This window comes from Phyllobates terribilis, unplaced genomic scaffold, assembly GCF_046119375.1.
Source record: "Phyllobates terribilis strain yellow unplaced genomic scaffold, ASM4611937v1 Scaffold_3__8_contigs__length_932513732, whole genome shotgun sequence".
Taxonomy (NCBI): domain Eukaryota; kingdom Metazoa; phylum Chordata; class Amphibia; order Anura; family Dendrobatidae; genus Phyllobates; species Phyllobates terribilis.
The window spans coordinates 207,163,276-207,177,562 of record NW_027362763.1 but is presented as its reverse complement, the minus strand read 5'-3'; the positions used below and the strand labels follow the sequence as shown (position 1 = coordinate 207,177,562).

At 43.3% G+C, this 14,287-nt stretch overlaps 1 protein-coding gene across 1 annotated transcript in view; it reads left to right on the top strand.

The window, feature by feature from the left end:
• ACSL3 (acyl-CoA synthetase long chain family member 3) overlaps positions 1-14,287 on the top strand; it is a 113,955-nt gene that overhangs the window by 32,387 nt on the left and 67,281 nt on the right. Inside the window, exon 2 of the mRNA XM_073674599.1 lies at positions 5,013-5,416. Within this exon, the coding sequence (XP_073530700.1) occupies positions 5,063-5,416 (354 nt within the window). The 5' untranslated portion in view covers positions 5,013-5,062. The remainder of the gene's footprint in view (positions 1-5,012; positions 5,417-14,287) is intronic.

Genomic DNA, 14,287 nt, shown 5'->3' with positions numbered 1-14,287 from the left:
CTGAGGCTTCCAAACACATGACAGCATCATATGAACAGTCCAGAATTGTTTAAAGGCATAGTAATCGTAATGTATGTAAACTTTTGACTTTGCAGTAAGTAATAAAATGCCTTAAAACATTCTCTCTCTCTCCTTATTCTGCCATTTGGCAAATATTAAAAATGATGGTAATGCTAATTGACCTAAAACGGGAAAGGTTTATTCTGATTTCATGTCAGATATTGAGAAAAACATTCATATGTGTCTTTTTATATAGTGTGTGTAAACTTCTGGTCTCAACTGTATGTGTACCGCTCTCTATACCAGTGCCGTAGTGAGGGCTGGGCCACAAGGGAGGTTGCCCCGAGTGCCAAATTCTTTGGAGGCTACAGAGTTAGCACTCCACCCACAGCCCCATTCCCAATGTTGCTTTATCTTTCAGGGGCGCAGTGGGTGCCTAACCTGCGACTTATAGGAGTAATGCTGCCAGTGGTTGCTTTGACATCAATGTTGGTGTCAGAGGTTCCTATGCAGAAAGCAGAAGTCAAGTTGTGTTTGTCATTGGATGCTGCACTCTAATAGGCAGCGAGCGAGATAGCAAAGCTCCCAGTATGATGAAGTGAGCATTGTCATCTCAGATGTTGCATATGCAGAGCACAGCAGGCAATCACAAACTTATTAGACTGCTGCACTTTACTAGGCAGAAACTCAGATGAGAGAGGTTGCTCTGTGCTTTCCCACAACTAGGATGAGGGCTACAGTAATAAAGTGGCTACATAAAAACACTCAAAAATATGAAAAATAAAAAGTAAAGAATGTGTAATTTTATTTTTAAAATGTTATGTCTTAGCGGGTCATTGGGGGGAGGGTTAGATATACTTAACTTGACCCTTTATCTCTCGCCCTCTTTCTCTCGCCCTCTTTCTCTCGCCCTCTTTCTCTCGCCCTCTTTCTCTCGCCCTCTTTCTCTCGCCCTCTTTCTCTCGCCCTCTCTCTCTCTCGCCCTCTCTCGCTCGCCCTCTCTCGCTCGCCCTCTCTCGCTCGCCCTCTCTCGCTCGCCCTCTCTCGCTCGCCCTCTCTCGCTCGCCCTCTCTCGCTCGCCCTCTCTCGCTCGCCCTCGCCTTCTGTCGTTCTCTCGCTCGCCCTCTCTCGCTCGCCCTCGCCTTCTCTCGTTCTCGCCCTCGCCTTCTCTCGTTCTCGCCCTCGCCTTCTCTGTCGTTCTCGCCCTCGCCTTCTCTGTCGTTCTCGCCCTCGCCTTCTCTGTCGTTCTCTCGCTCGCCCTCGCCTTCTCTGTCGTTCTCTCGCTCGCCCTCGCCTTCTCTGTCGTTCTCTCGCTCGCCCTCGCCTTCTCTGTCGTTCTCTCGCTCGCCCTCGCCTTCTCTGTCGTTCTCTCGCTCGCCCTCGCCTTCTCTGTCGTTCTCTCGCTCGCCCTCGCCTTCTCTGTCGTTCTCTCGCTCGCCCTCGCCTTCTCTGTCGTTCTCTCGCTCGCCCTCGCCTTCTCTGTCGTTCTCTCGCTCGCCCTCGCCTTCTCTGTCGTTCTCTCGCTCGCCCTCGCCTTCTCTGTCGTTCTCTCGCTCGCCCTCGCCTTCTCTGTCGTTCTCTCGCTCGCCCTCGCCTTCTCTGTCGTTCTCTCGCTCGCCCTCGCCTTCTCTGTCGTTCTCTCGCTCGCCCTCGCCTTCTCTGTCGTTCTCTCGCTCGCCCTCGCCTTCTCTGTCGTTCTCTCGCTCGCCCTCGCCTTCTCTGTCGTTCTCTCGCTCGCCCTCGCCTTCTCTGTCGTTCTCTCGCTCGCCCTCGCCTTCTCTGTCGGTCAAACATCTGGACTGTATGTTTTTATCTATGAACAGTACAGATCGATCTCCATACTCATCTTTTTTTTTTTTTTTTACATTTTTTTTATACCTTCTTATATTCAGAAACATAGCAGTTTATACTGCCCAAATGAGCACAGAAAGGATGCACTTCTAAAACATATTTGGTCCATAGGGGTCTATATATAAAGCTGGCGTGTGCATACAGTTGTGTGAATCCCACTAAATTTAGATTAAATTTAACTTTACCCCCCCACCTGTAATCTGTCATGCTACTGCCACCTAATGGTTGATTCTGGAAATGCATTGCAGACATCTGAGTTTGCACATTGTCATAAGTCACTTGTAAATTTAACGTTTTCAGGCTCTGTTCACATCTGTACTAGTATTTCTATATTTCCATAAATATCAGTAGGGCAGCAGTGCTGGAGCACGTGTGGGCAGGATGCCGTTTCCACCCAACGGATCTTATAATATAATGGGGTCTGTTGGACTCCTCCATTGTGTGTGGAATGTCACCTGGACTAATGACACAAGATGCGCGATCTGCTCCAGGACAGATAATAATCTGCGGTGCCGGCTCTAATGGTGTGTGACCTGTTGTATCTGTAATACGTGGCTCCCATTACAGCTCACTTTAAGGGGGTTGTTGTCTGGGTAAAACAAAACTTTGCCACTTTTCCCAGGGGTCTGAAGCCCTGCTATTTGTAGCACAGGTGATCAGATGATCGCAGCATCAAGTCTCCTAAGGAGACTATTGAAGTCAGTAAAAAGTAAAAAAAATGCAATAACGGGCGATCAAAACATTTATATCTAACCCAAAATGATACCAATAAAAACTTCAGCTCGGCGTGCAAAAAAATAAGCCCTCACCCAGCCCCAGATCATGGAAAATGGCGACATTTGTTTTTTCTTCTGTTACAATTTTTTTTTTTCACCACTTAAATAAAAAAGAACCTATACATGGTATCTATGAACTCGTAATGACCTGGGGAATCATAATGATGGGTCAGTTTTAGCATTTAGTGAATATGGTAAAAAAAAACAAAAAAAAACCTGTGGAATTGCACTTTTTTTTTTTTTGCAATTTCACTGCACTTGAAAACCAAGCAGTTATACGCGGGGCTGTGGAGTCAGTCTGAGGTTCGGCTTACTGACTCCACAGCACTGCTCATACGGCTATATTGACAGAAAAATAAAAAAGTTATGGCTCTGGAAAGAAGGGGAACAAAAAATGAAAACGCAAAAACGGTAAATCGCAAAGTGGTGAAGGGGTTAAACACTGACGTACCTGCATGGTTTTTACCGGAGCACTGTCTTTGTCTTTTTGGATACCTTTTGTGGCGTCCTTGATGTGTGTTTTTTTTTTTTATTATTATTTTGGAATTTCATTTCTAAGACAGTTGCAGCCGCTGTCAATGGGAAGCCACAAGAAGAATGGTCACTCATTTTAGCCGCTCCACGGATTTCAAATGTGTTAATCTGACATGTAAGACACTACTATTTAGCAATCTCTTTTTCTTAGGCTATGTTCACACATCATGTTTTTTTCAGCGGTTTTTGATGGGGTTTTTTATGCAAATTTTCAGCTGCGTTTTGTAGTACCAGCAAAGTCTATGAGCTTCCAGAATTCTTAGTTCACACATAAGTTTTTTTTTTTTTTGTTCATGATTTTGTGCATTGCATGTTTTTTTTTTGCAAAATAGAGCATGTCACTTCTTTCAGCGTTTTTCACCCATTGGAAGTAATGGGTGGTGAAAAAACGCCTAGTGTCACCATGGCTATCAGGTTTGGCTGAGCTACTTGTGAGATAGAACAATACCTGTAGCTTAAGCAGGTGTGAAATTGAACAATGCCCTGAGCAACTCGATTGGAAACCCCATAGTGTGAAAGTTAATAGTGTCAAACAAACTCCATGCACTGCCAGTGTCTTAGGTAAACTTTTCCTGAACAACTCACCTCCCCCCCCCCACTATACATTTGAAATTCTGGATAATATGGTTTCACATAAAGGTGCATCTCACTAAATTAGAATATCATCAAAAAGTTAATTTATTTCAGTTCTTCAATACAAAAAGTGAAAACGCATATTTTATCTAGAGTAATTACAAACAGAGTGATCTATTTCAAGTGTTTATTTCTGTTAATGTTGATGATTATGGCTTACAGCCAATGAAAACACAAAAGTCATTATCTCAGTAAATTAGAATACTTTATAACAACAGCTTGAAAAATTATTTTAAAATCTGAAATGTTATGTCTTGCATTGGTGACCTGTGTTCATGCTTCTGTGGTGGAAGCGAAGCTGCACTTTAGCTATGTTCACACATCATGGTTTTTTTCAGTGTTTTTTTTTGTGCCTAAACCAGAATGTGATTTTTTTTTTTCACTGAACTTTATGTACATGCATAACAGAGACAAAATGACAGTGAGAAAATCGCTGAAATAAACGCACTGAAAAAAAAAAGCAAAAGACCAAGAAAAGAGCAAAAAAAAATCCTGAACAGCCTTCTGGCAAGAGATCAGGTTTTGCTGCAGAAAATGAACGCTGAAGAAACCATGATGTGTGAACATAGCCTTAGTGATCTGACCCATTGTTTCTAAAACCGGTAGTGGTCACGGCACCTAGAGTCCTGCTGTTGAACTACAAGTCCCAGGATGCCATGCCATAGGTCTATTAATACATTAAATGAATATGAATGTAATAGTGCAGCTCTAAGCATGAATAATGGTAAATTGCTGCAAAAAACAAATCCCTGTGATCAGCTGTGGGGCGGAAACATAATTAGATGAGGAAATAGGTCATTCAGCTTCTTCACCGCACCGTCATCATATCCTCCAGAAAATGTGCTGGAAATGATGGATGTCCTGTGTGATGGTGCAGCACATGTACATTGTTCTGGTTTTGCTACAACTTTGTAAAATAAAAAAATGTGAAAAACTGCTTTTTTTTTGGGGGGGGGGGGGGGTTTTGCTGCAATTTTTCCCAAATTGCAGCATGTGACCTTGTCCTGAGAATGAAGCTGTCCACCTGTGACGTTTCAGCCTTGATGGCTCGTCTCTGGAGTTGCGCTTTTCTGTCTGATCAGTAGTTACTCGCTGAATGTTGCATACGTTTGCTCTCGGGTAGCGGGTGTAGAGCCTCAGGTCTATTATCTTGCATTGTTTGCCGTGTGTAATCTTCTTTACCACATCTAATTTCATGTATTTTTATTTTATCTGCAGGTATATTTATTTTTCTCCCCAGCAGCGCTCATCCCTCCTTCGATTTCAAAATGCAGATAAAAGAGGACATAAATCCTGTGCTGCGGTACATCCTCCATTTTTTTATGTGGTTCTATGGAGTGATCACATTTGTGCCTTGGTTCTTACTTTCTGGCGCCAGTGAAAGGCAGAGGAGAGCGACGCGGGTAAAAGCCAAGCCCCTAAATGACTGTGACCCGAGTAGCCCATTCCGCTCGGCGGACAGCTTCAGCAGCCTGGCGTCCTCTCTGTACCCGGGCTGTGACACCCTGGACAAGGTCTTCAGGCACGCCACACAACTGTTCGGCCCCAAGGGTTGTGTGGGGACCAGAGAAGTGCTCAGTGAGGAGGACGAAATCCAGCCCAATGGAAAGGTCTTCAAAAAGGTCAGTCAAAAGGGCAAACTAAACTTTTGTTACATTTTGTCAGGCGCTGTTCACATGTCGGGTTATCTTTTCCTTTTCCCTGTTCCTTTTAGAACAATCATCCTGTGGTTTTTATCTTTTTCTTCCCTGTGCTCTGGACTCCTGTTTTAGTCCATGTGTCAGTGTTTCCAGTCTTTGTTGCATCCATATTTCTTGGCTTCTCCTACCCCATTAACCCCTTATCGACATATGACACACTGGTACATCATATGTCAGGTCCCTGACTTTGATGTGGGCTCAGGAACTGTACCTGTATCTTTGCCAGCAGGTTATGGCTGTAATATACAGCCATCATCTACCTCTAACAGACACATGTGGAGCAGAGCTCCACCCGCGGCTGTTAACCTGCGAAATGTCGCTGTCACTTTCTGACAGCAACATTTACAGACTGCCTCTCGGGGGTCACTCTATTCTAACCACCAATCTGCATGCGATCACGGGTCAACAAAGGGTTGCTATGACAGCTGGGAGTCTTCTGAAGACCCCTATGTTTGTCATAATGGTACATAAAGCTAGCGTTATGCACACAGGTGACGAACATGGTTCATGGACCCACTGTGCTATGGGGCCAGGCTTGCCTAGGAGGGGCATAGCTAAGCGGCTACCCATTATACTGTATGGAGGACTATGTGGGGCCCATTATACTGTATGGAGGACTATGTGGGGCCCATTATACTGTATGGAGGACTATGTGGGCCCATTATTCTGTATGGAGGACTATGTGGGGCCCATTATTCTGTATGGAGGACTATGTGGGGCCCATTATTCTGTATGGAGGACTATGTGGGGCCTATTATTCTGTATGGAGGGCTATGTGGGGCCCATTATTCTGTATGGAGGACTATGTGGGGCCCATTATTCTGTATGGAGGACTATGTGGGGCCCATTATTCTGTATGGAGGACTATGTGGGGCCCATTATTCTTTATGGAGGACTATGTGGGGCCTATTATTCTGTATGGAGGACTATGTGGGGCCCATTATACTGTATGGAGGACTATGTGGGCCCATTATTCTGTATGGAGGACTATGTGGGGCCCATTATTCTGTATGGAGGACTATGTGGGGCCCATTATTCTGTATGGAGGACTATGTGGGGCCCATTATTCTGTATGGAGGACTATGTGGGGCCTATTATTCTGTATGGAGGGCTATGTGGGGCCCATTATTCTGTATGGAGGACTATGTGGGGCCCATTATTCTGTATGGAGGACTATGTGGGGCCCATTATTCTTTATGGAGGACTATGTGGGGCCTATTATTCTGTATGGAAGGCTATGTGGGGCCCATTATTCTGTATGGAGGACTATGTGGGGCCCATTATTCTGTATGGAGGACTATGTGGGGCCCATTATTCTGTATGGAGGACTATGTGGGGCCCATTATTCTGTATGGAGGACTATGTGGGGCCATTATACTGTATGGAGGACTATGTGGGGCCATTATACTGTATGGAGGACTATGTGGGGCCCATTATTCTGTATGGAGGACTATGTGGGCCCATTATTCTGTATGGAGGACTATGTGGGCCCATTATACTGTATGGAGGACTATGTGGGGCCCATTATTCTGTATGGAGGATTATGTGGGGCCCATTATTCTGTATGGAGGATTATGTGGGGCCCATTATTCTGTATGGAGGATTATGTGGGGCCCATTATTCTGTATGGAGGATTATGTGGGGCCCATTATTCTGTATGGAGGATTATGTGGGGCCCATTATTCTGTATGGAGGATTATGTGGGGCCCATTATTCTGTATGGAGGATTATGTGGGGCCCATTATTCTGTATGGAGGATTATGTGGGGCCCATTATTCTGTATGGAGGATTATGTGGGGCCCATTATTCTGTATGGAGGATTATGTGGGGCCCATTATTCTGTATGGAGGATTATGTGGGGCCCATTATTCTGTATGGAGGATTATGTGGGGCCCATTATTCTGTATGGAGAACTATGTGGGGCCCATTATTCTGTATGGAGGACTATGTGGGGCCCATTATTCTGTATGGAGGACTATGTGGGGCCCATTATTCTGTATGGAGGACTATGTGGGGCCCATTATTCTGTATGGAGGACTATGTGGGGCCCATTATTCTGTATGGAGGACTATGTGGGGCCCATTATTCTGTATGGAGGACTATGTGGGGCCCATTATTCTGTATGGAGGATTATGTGGGGCCCATTATTCTGTATGGAGGATTATGTGGGGCCCATTATTCTGTATGGAGGATTATGTGGGGCCCATTATTCTGTATGGAGGATTATGTGGGGCCCATTATTCTGTATGGAGGACTATGTGGGGCCCATTATTCTGTATGGAGGACTATGTGGGGCCCATTATTCTGTATGGAGGACTATGTGGGGCCCATTATTCTGTATGGAGGACTATGTGGGGCCCATTATTCTGTATGGAGGACTATGTGGGGCCTATTATTCTGTATGGAGGACTATGTGGGGCCCATTATTCTGTATGGAGGACTATGTGGGGCCCATTATTCTGTATGGAGGACTATGTGGGGCCCATTATTCTATATACTTGTTGGTCCACGACTTTGTTTTTAATTTTGTCTCTCTGTGTGTTTGAGTTTAGCATCCCTGCCCGAGGCATGTTCACACAATGTCTTTAAAATTTTCTGAGGCAAGCTGCTTAAGGCAGCACTGTGCCACTGTGGACTTTTAAATGCTCCTTTACACAGTCACTTAGTTTTACAGGTAAATGGCTCTTTCATCTTCAAAATGTTGCCAGATTGCACTGTTTTGCTGGTCAATCGGATGTGTTCCTGCAAAGTTTAAGGAATTAGTTAGTTAGAGGAGTCACCAGGTGGCAGCAGCACAGGAGGGCTGCGGTTATTGGCTGCGGTAGGCAGTATTGTGAGCTAGTAATACCTGCCAGGCAATAGTATTGTTTCTGGCTGCCACCAGCAGAGGGCAGCATCGCTCTGTTTGTTCTGGAGCGTTCATCCTTGGAGCTGGAGGAAGTAGAAGGGGAAACCCATGAGTTACTATACAGTGCATGTCCACACTGAGAACAGCTGGAAAATCCGAGCAGTCAGTTCTATTCTCCTGGTTTGTTGGGAATTTTCATTGTGAACTTAACCTTTTATAGTACAAAGGGTGAAATCTGTGTTAAGCTGAAAATCTGCATATAAGATGATGTGTTGTGGGAGCTGAGATTGTGGGGATTCTGGGGCCCAGCAGAAGTGACTCCAGGGGCCACACTACTGCTACATGCAGATACATGTTATCCGATATTCCAGTTACTGTGGAGGGCCGACTGTACAATACGGGAGGCTCCTGCACATCTCTGCCACTGTGTAATAGTACCTCACAGGACAGGAGGCACGTATCCATAACAATATATAATACCGCCACACCATAAACCTTATATTACCACCACATAATGTCTGAATATAATCATCTTCCTGCTGCTGGCCAAAACTCACTATACTAAGAGAAATACTAATAATTTGATGCCAGAAGTACCCAATATTAAAATATAAATCTTTGTTTTTATCATTAAAACCTATTAAACTGAAAGCCTCATAATAACTAAAGCGATATATAATCACTTAAATATAAATTAATGGCTATGAGCAAAGTATCCGACTACAGATTAATGTGAACCAGTTATTTAGTATAGTGCAATAATCTTAGTGATTTCTATCACCCAGCCTTATATAAGGACGCACAGGTGTATGTGGTTGCAGAGAGGAAAAAAAGCACAAAACTATTTCTATACAGACCGTATAAAAGCCTTGATCTCTGCCTCCTGCATGACCGCAGGGGCTGGCGGCACCCTAAAGTATGAATGTGGCGCCCCCACTGTCCCTATGTATAGCCCTAATATACATTAAAAATATATATATACAGTACCGACCAAAAGTTTGGACACACCTTCTCATTTAAAGATTTTTCTGTATTTTCATGACTATGAAAATTGTACATTCACACTGAAGGCATCAAAACTATGAATTAACACATGTGGAATTATATACTTAACAAAAAAGTGTGAAACAGCTGAAAATATGTCTTATATTCTAGAATCATAGAATCATAGAATGGTAGAGTTGGAAGGAACCTCCTGGGTCATCTGGTCCAACCCCCTGCTCAAAGCAGGATTCACTAGATCATCTCAGACAGATGTCTGTCCAGCCTTTGTTTGAAGACGTCCATTGAAGGGGAACTCACCACCTCTCGTGGCAGCCTGTTCCACTCATTAATCACCCTAACTGTCAAAAAGTTTTTTCTAATATCTAATCTGTGTCTCCTCCCATTTAGTTTCATCCCATTGCTTCTAGTCTTTCCTTGTGCAAATGAGAATAAAGATGATCCTTCTACAATGTGACAGCCCTTGACATATTTGTAGACAGCTATTAAGTCTCCTCTCAGTCTTCTTTTTTGCAAGCTAAACATTCCCAAATCCTGTAACCGTTCCTCATAGGACATGGTTTGCAGACCAGTCACCATTCTGGTCGCTCTTCTCTGAACTTGCTCCAGTTTGTCTATGTCTTTTTTAAAATGTGGTGCCCAAAACTGTACACAGTATTCCAGATGAGGTCTGACCAAAGAGGAGTAAAGACCGATAATGACTTCACGTGATCTAGACTGTATGCTTCTGTTAATACATCCCAGAATTGTATTTGCCTTTTTTGCTGCTGCATCACACTGTTGACTCATGTTCAGTCTATGATCTATTAGTATACCTAAGTCTTTTTCACATGTACTGTTGCTTAGCTCTATTCCTCCCATACTGTATATGCTTTTTTCATTTTTATTGCCCAGATGTAGTACTTTGCATTTTTCCCTGTTAAAAACCATTCTGTTGGTTGCTGCCCACTGCTCCAGTTTATTTAGGTCTTTTTGAATCCTCTCTCTCTCTTCTCTAGTATTAGCTATCCCTCCTAGCTTTGTGTCATCAGCAAATTTAATCAGTTTACCCTCAATTCCTTCATCTAAATCATTGATAAAGATGTTGAACAATACAGGTCCCAGGACGGAGCCCTGTGGTACCCCACTTGAGACATTCATCCAGCTGGATGTGAAGCCATTTACAACCACCCTTTGTGTCCGATCACTAAGCCAGTTATGAATCCACCTAACAGTTGCCTGGTCCATTGCATACTTGGTCATTTTTTCAATAAGGATGATGTGAGATACTTTGTCAAATGCTTTGCTGAAGTCAAGATATACTATATCTACAGCATTTCCCTGATCCACCCAGTCAGTGATTCTGTCATAGAAGGAAATTAAGTTAGTCTGACATGACTTGTTAGTTACAAACCCATGCTGACTCTGGTTAATCACTTCATTCTTATCCATGTACTTACATACATGTTGTTTAATAATTTGTTCAAAGATCTTTCCTGGTATAGAAGTCAGACTCACCGGCCTATAGTTCCCTGGGTCCACCTTCTTCCCCTTTTTGAAGATAGGAACAACATTTGCTCTTCTCCAGTCTTCTGGGACTTCTCCTGTTCTCCAAGAATTTTCAAAGATTATGGAGAGTGGTTCTAAAATTTCTTCTACAATCTCCTTCAGTACTCTGGGGTGTAATTCATCTGGACCTGGAGACTTGAACTCATTTATGTTAGCTAAATATTCCCTCACAATCTTTCTGTTTACTGATAACTTGGATTCCTCTATTCCTTTAAAAGGACAGTGAAGATCAGTTGATGTTACATTTTCTTTCTGAGAGAAAACAGATGCAAAATAGGAATTAAAAAGTTCGGCCTTCTCAACATCCTCTCTTACCATTTCTCCATTTTCATCCTGTAAAAATCCTATAGCATCTTTGACTTTTCTTTTACTTTTGACATACCCCCAAAATCCTTTTTTATTGCTTTTGACATCTCTTGCAAGCCTTAATTCATTGTCAGCTTTAGCTAACCTGATACGTGCCCTACAGGGTCTGCAGACTGCATTATAATCTTCTTTAGATATGCCTCCCTCTTTCCATTTAATAAACATTTCTTTCTTTCTTTTTAGCATGTGTTTAAGTTCTGTGTTCATCCATCCTGGTTTCCTTAAATGCTTCCCATTCTTCCTACTTTTCGGGATTGTTAACGATTGTGCTTTGAGAATCTCATTTTTAAAAATTTCCCATCCTTCCTGGACATTTTTGTCCTTAAGGACATCCAGCCATTGGATCCCTCCTATTCTCTTTCTGAGTCTCTTAAAATCTGCCTTTCTAAAATCTAACCTTGAAGTTTGAGTCTTCACATGTCTTCCTCCTCTAGTTATCCAAAATTCTATAATAGCATGATCGCTGCCTCCTAGGGTCCCAGCCACCTTTACCTCCTCAACCATTTCCTCCCTGTTTATAAGGATTAGATCCAAAGTAGCAGATCCCCTTGTTTTCTCCCCTACCTTTTGGAAGATAAAGTTGTCAGCAAGAGAGGATAAGAATTTGCTTGACCTGTTAGTTTTACTTGAGAGAGATTCCCAACAAATGTCTGGACAGTTGAAATCTCCCATGACCACTACGTCATATTTTTTGGAGAACTTGGTCATTTGATACATAAAGAGTTCATCCATATCTTCAGCTTGCCCAGGTGGCCTGTAGTAAATGCCTACAATGGTGTCCTTTCCGTTGTTCTCTCCTTGTATTCTTACCCAAACAGTTTCCACAGAACTCCCAGTCTCTGAAGCTTCAATCTCTGTGCAGATATACGCTTTTCTAACATACAATGTGACACCTCCTCCTCGTTTATCAAGTCTGTTTCTTGCAAATAAGTTGTATCCTTTTAGCCTTTTATTCCAATCATGTGTATCGTCCCACCAAGTTTCAGTGATTCCAATGACTTCATATTCCTTTTCCTGCATTAGTAGTTCCAATTCTCCTTGTTTGTTGCCCATGCTTTGTGCATTTGTATAAAAACATTTTAGTTTGTGATTGGTTTCTCTTCCTCCCATATTTTTATTATTTAGATTTTTTTGTCTTTGTTCTTTCTTTCCACTTCCAGTAGCAGAGATCTCAATAGTATTTGTCAGCTGTATGGCTTTTTCTGGCCTTTTGCTTCCCTTCCCACATTGTTCTAGTTTAAAGCTCTTCTGATGAGTGTAGCAAGGCGACTTCCAAATACATGTTTTCCAGTCTTCGTAAGGTGCACCCCATCTCTAGCAAGTAGTCCATCGTATAGGTAATTCATTCCGTGATCCAGAAATCCAAATCCTTGTTGACGGCACCATCGACGTAGCCAGTTGTTCACCTGTAGAATCTTATTCCACCTCATTGTTCCATGGCCATCCACTGGGAGGATGGATGAGAAGATCACCTGCGCTCCCAATTCTTTCACTTTCTTGCCTAAGTCTTCAAAGTCACTGCAGATGGTTTCCAGGTCCTTTCTTGCGGTGTCATTTGTCCCCACATGTATTAGCAGGAATGGGTAGTGATCTGTAGGTCTGAAGAGTCTTGATATCCTGTCAGACACATCTTTAATTTTTGCTCCTGGAAGACAGCACATTTCTCTTGAGGTTATGTCTGGTCTGCAGATAGCGGCCTCTGTTCCTCTTAACAGGGAATCCCCCATGACCACCACTCTCCGTTTTTTCTTCACAACTTTCTTCTTTCTCCATCCAGGAGGATTCTGAGGGCTTACAAGGTTATTCATTGCTGGCAAAGTCTTATCTTGCTGTATTTCTTCAAGGTTCTCCTGCGTGAGAGCCTGGTACTGGTTCCTGAGCAGTATGGGTGCTGACTGCCTCTCGATCCTCCTGCTTCTGTGGGTCACATGCTTCCATTCCTCTGTTTCATCAGGTGCAGTTCGAATTTCTTCTCTTTCTGAATCATGAAGAGATAATTCTGCTCTGTCTAAGAACTCTTCACCTTCCTTAATGATTTTCAAGGTAGTTAACCTCTCTTCTAGATTTCGCAACTTTTCCTCCAACAGGGACACAAGCTTGCATTTCTGGCATGTGAAGTCTGGCTTTTCCACTGGCAAGTCTGTGAACATGTAGCAGGATATGCAGCTCACCAAATGGCTCCTGGACTCTTCCATGTTCTTATTGTTAATGTTCTGAAAACAGTGAAAAAAGCTTCTTCAAAGTAGCCACCATTTGCTTTGATGACTGCTTTGCACACTCTTGGCATCTCCAGAACCATGAATTTCGGATGACCTTTTACATTATATGAAGCAGCCATATGTGAGCTGCTCGTTAGGGCCCTTGGTTCCACTGACCGAAAAGGGAACATGTGTCTCGACTGAGCGGTGTTCCTGGCATTTCTGATATTCCCTAGCTGTTTCCCCACTCGCCTCTGGAAATCCCTTTTTGTTTTGCCATGGGACAAGTACATGTTGCCACATATATAACTCCCCAGTACAATTGCTCTGCGATGGTTCTGCTTAGGGGTCCACCAGGTGATTCCCCGATCCTCCAGCGGACCAGTTTGAGTCTGACATTAGTATGTGGGTTTCATGAGCTTATTATAGATGATTGCACCCTCTGAGCACCATTTATCTGTATTTGGCCAACTTAAATCACTATGAACACTATTTAGCAAACTGTAATTCATCACTAAATGTAGAGGTAAGAGGTACACAAAACAAATGGTAGGCAAGCCATTTCATGTGTGGCCAGCAGATGGCAGTGTATAAGTTGTAATAAGTTACTCAGAGCAATCTACATAATAAAATGAATTTAGACCTTTTTAAGCCAAACAGTAGATGTTATTAGTGGGCTCTCCCTGCAGCCGGCACCGGGCAGCCATTCCTCCTGTCTGCAGGTTACAGTATCTCATGTTGTATCTACATCATATGGAGAATCAGCTTTGATCTGATGAGGGTTGTGCTGATGGCTTGTAGCTGTAGACTAACACCATTACTGTGGTTGCA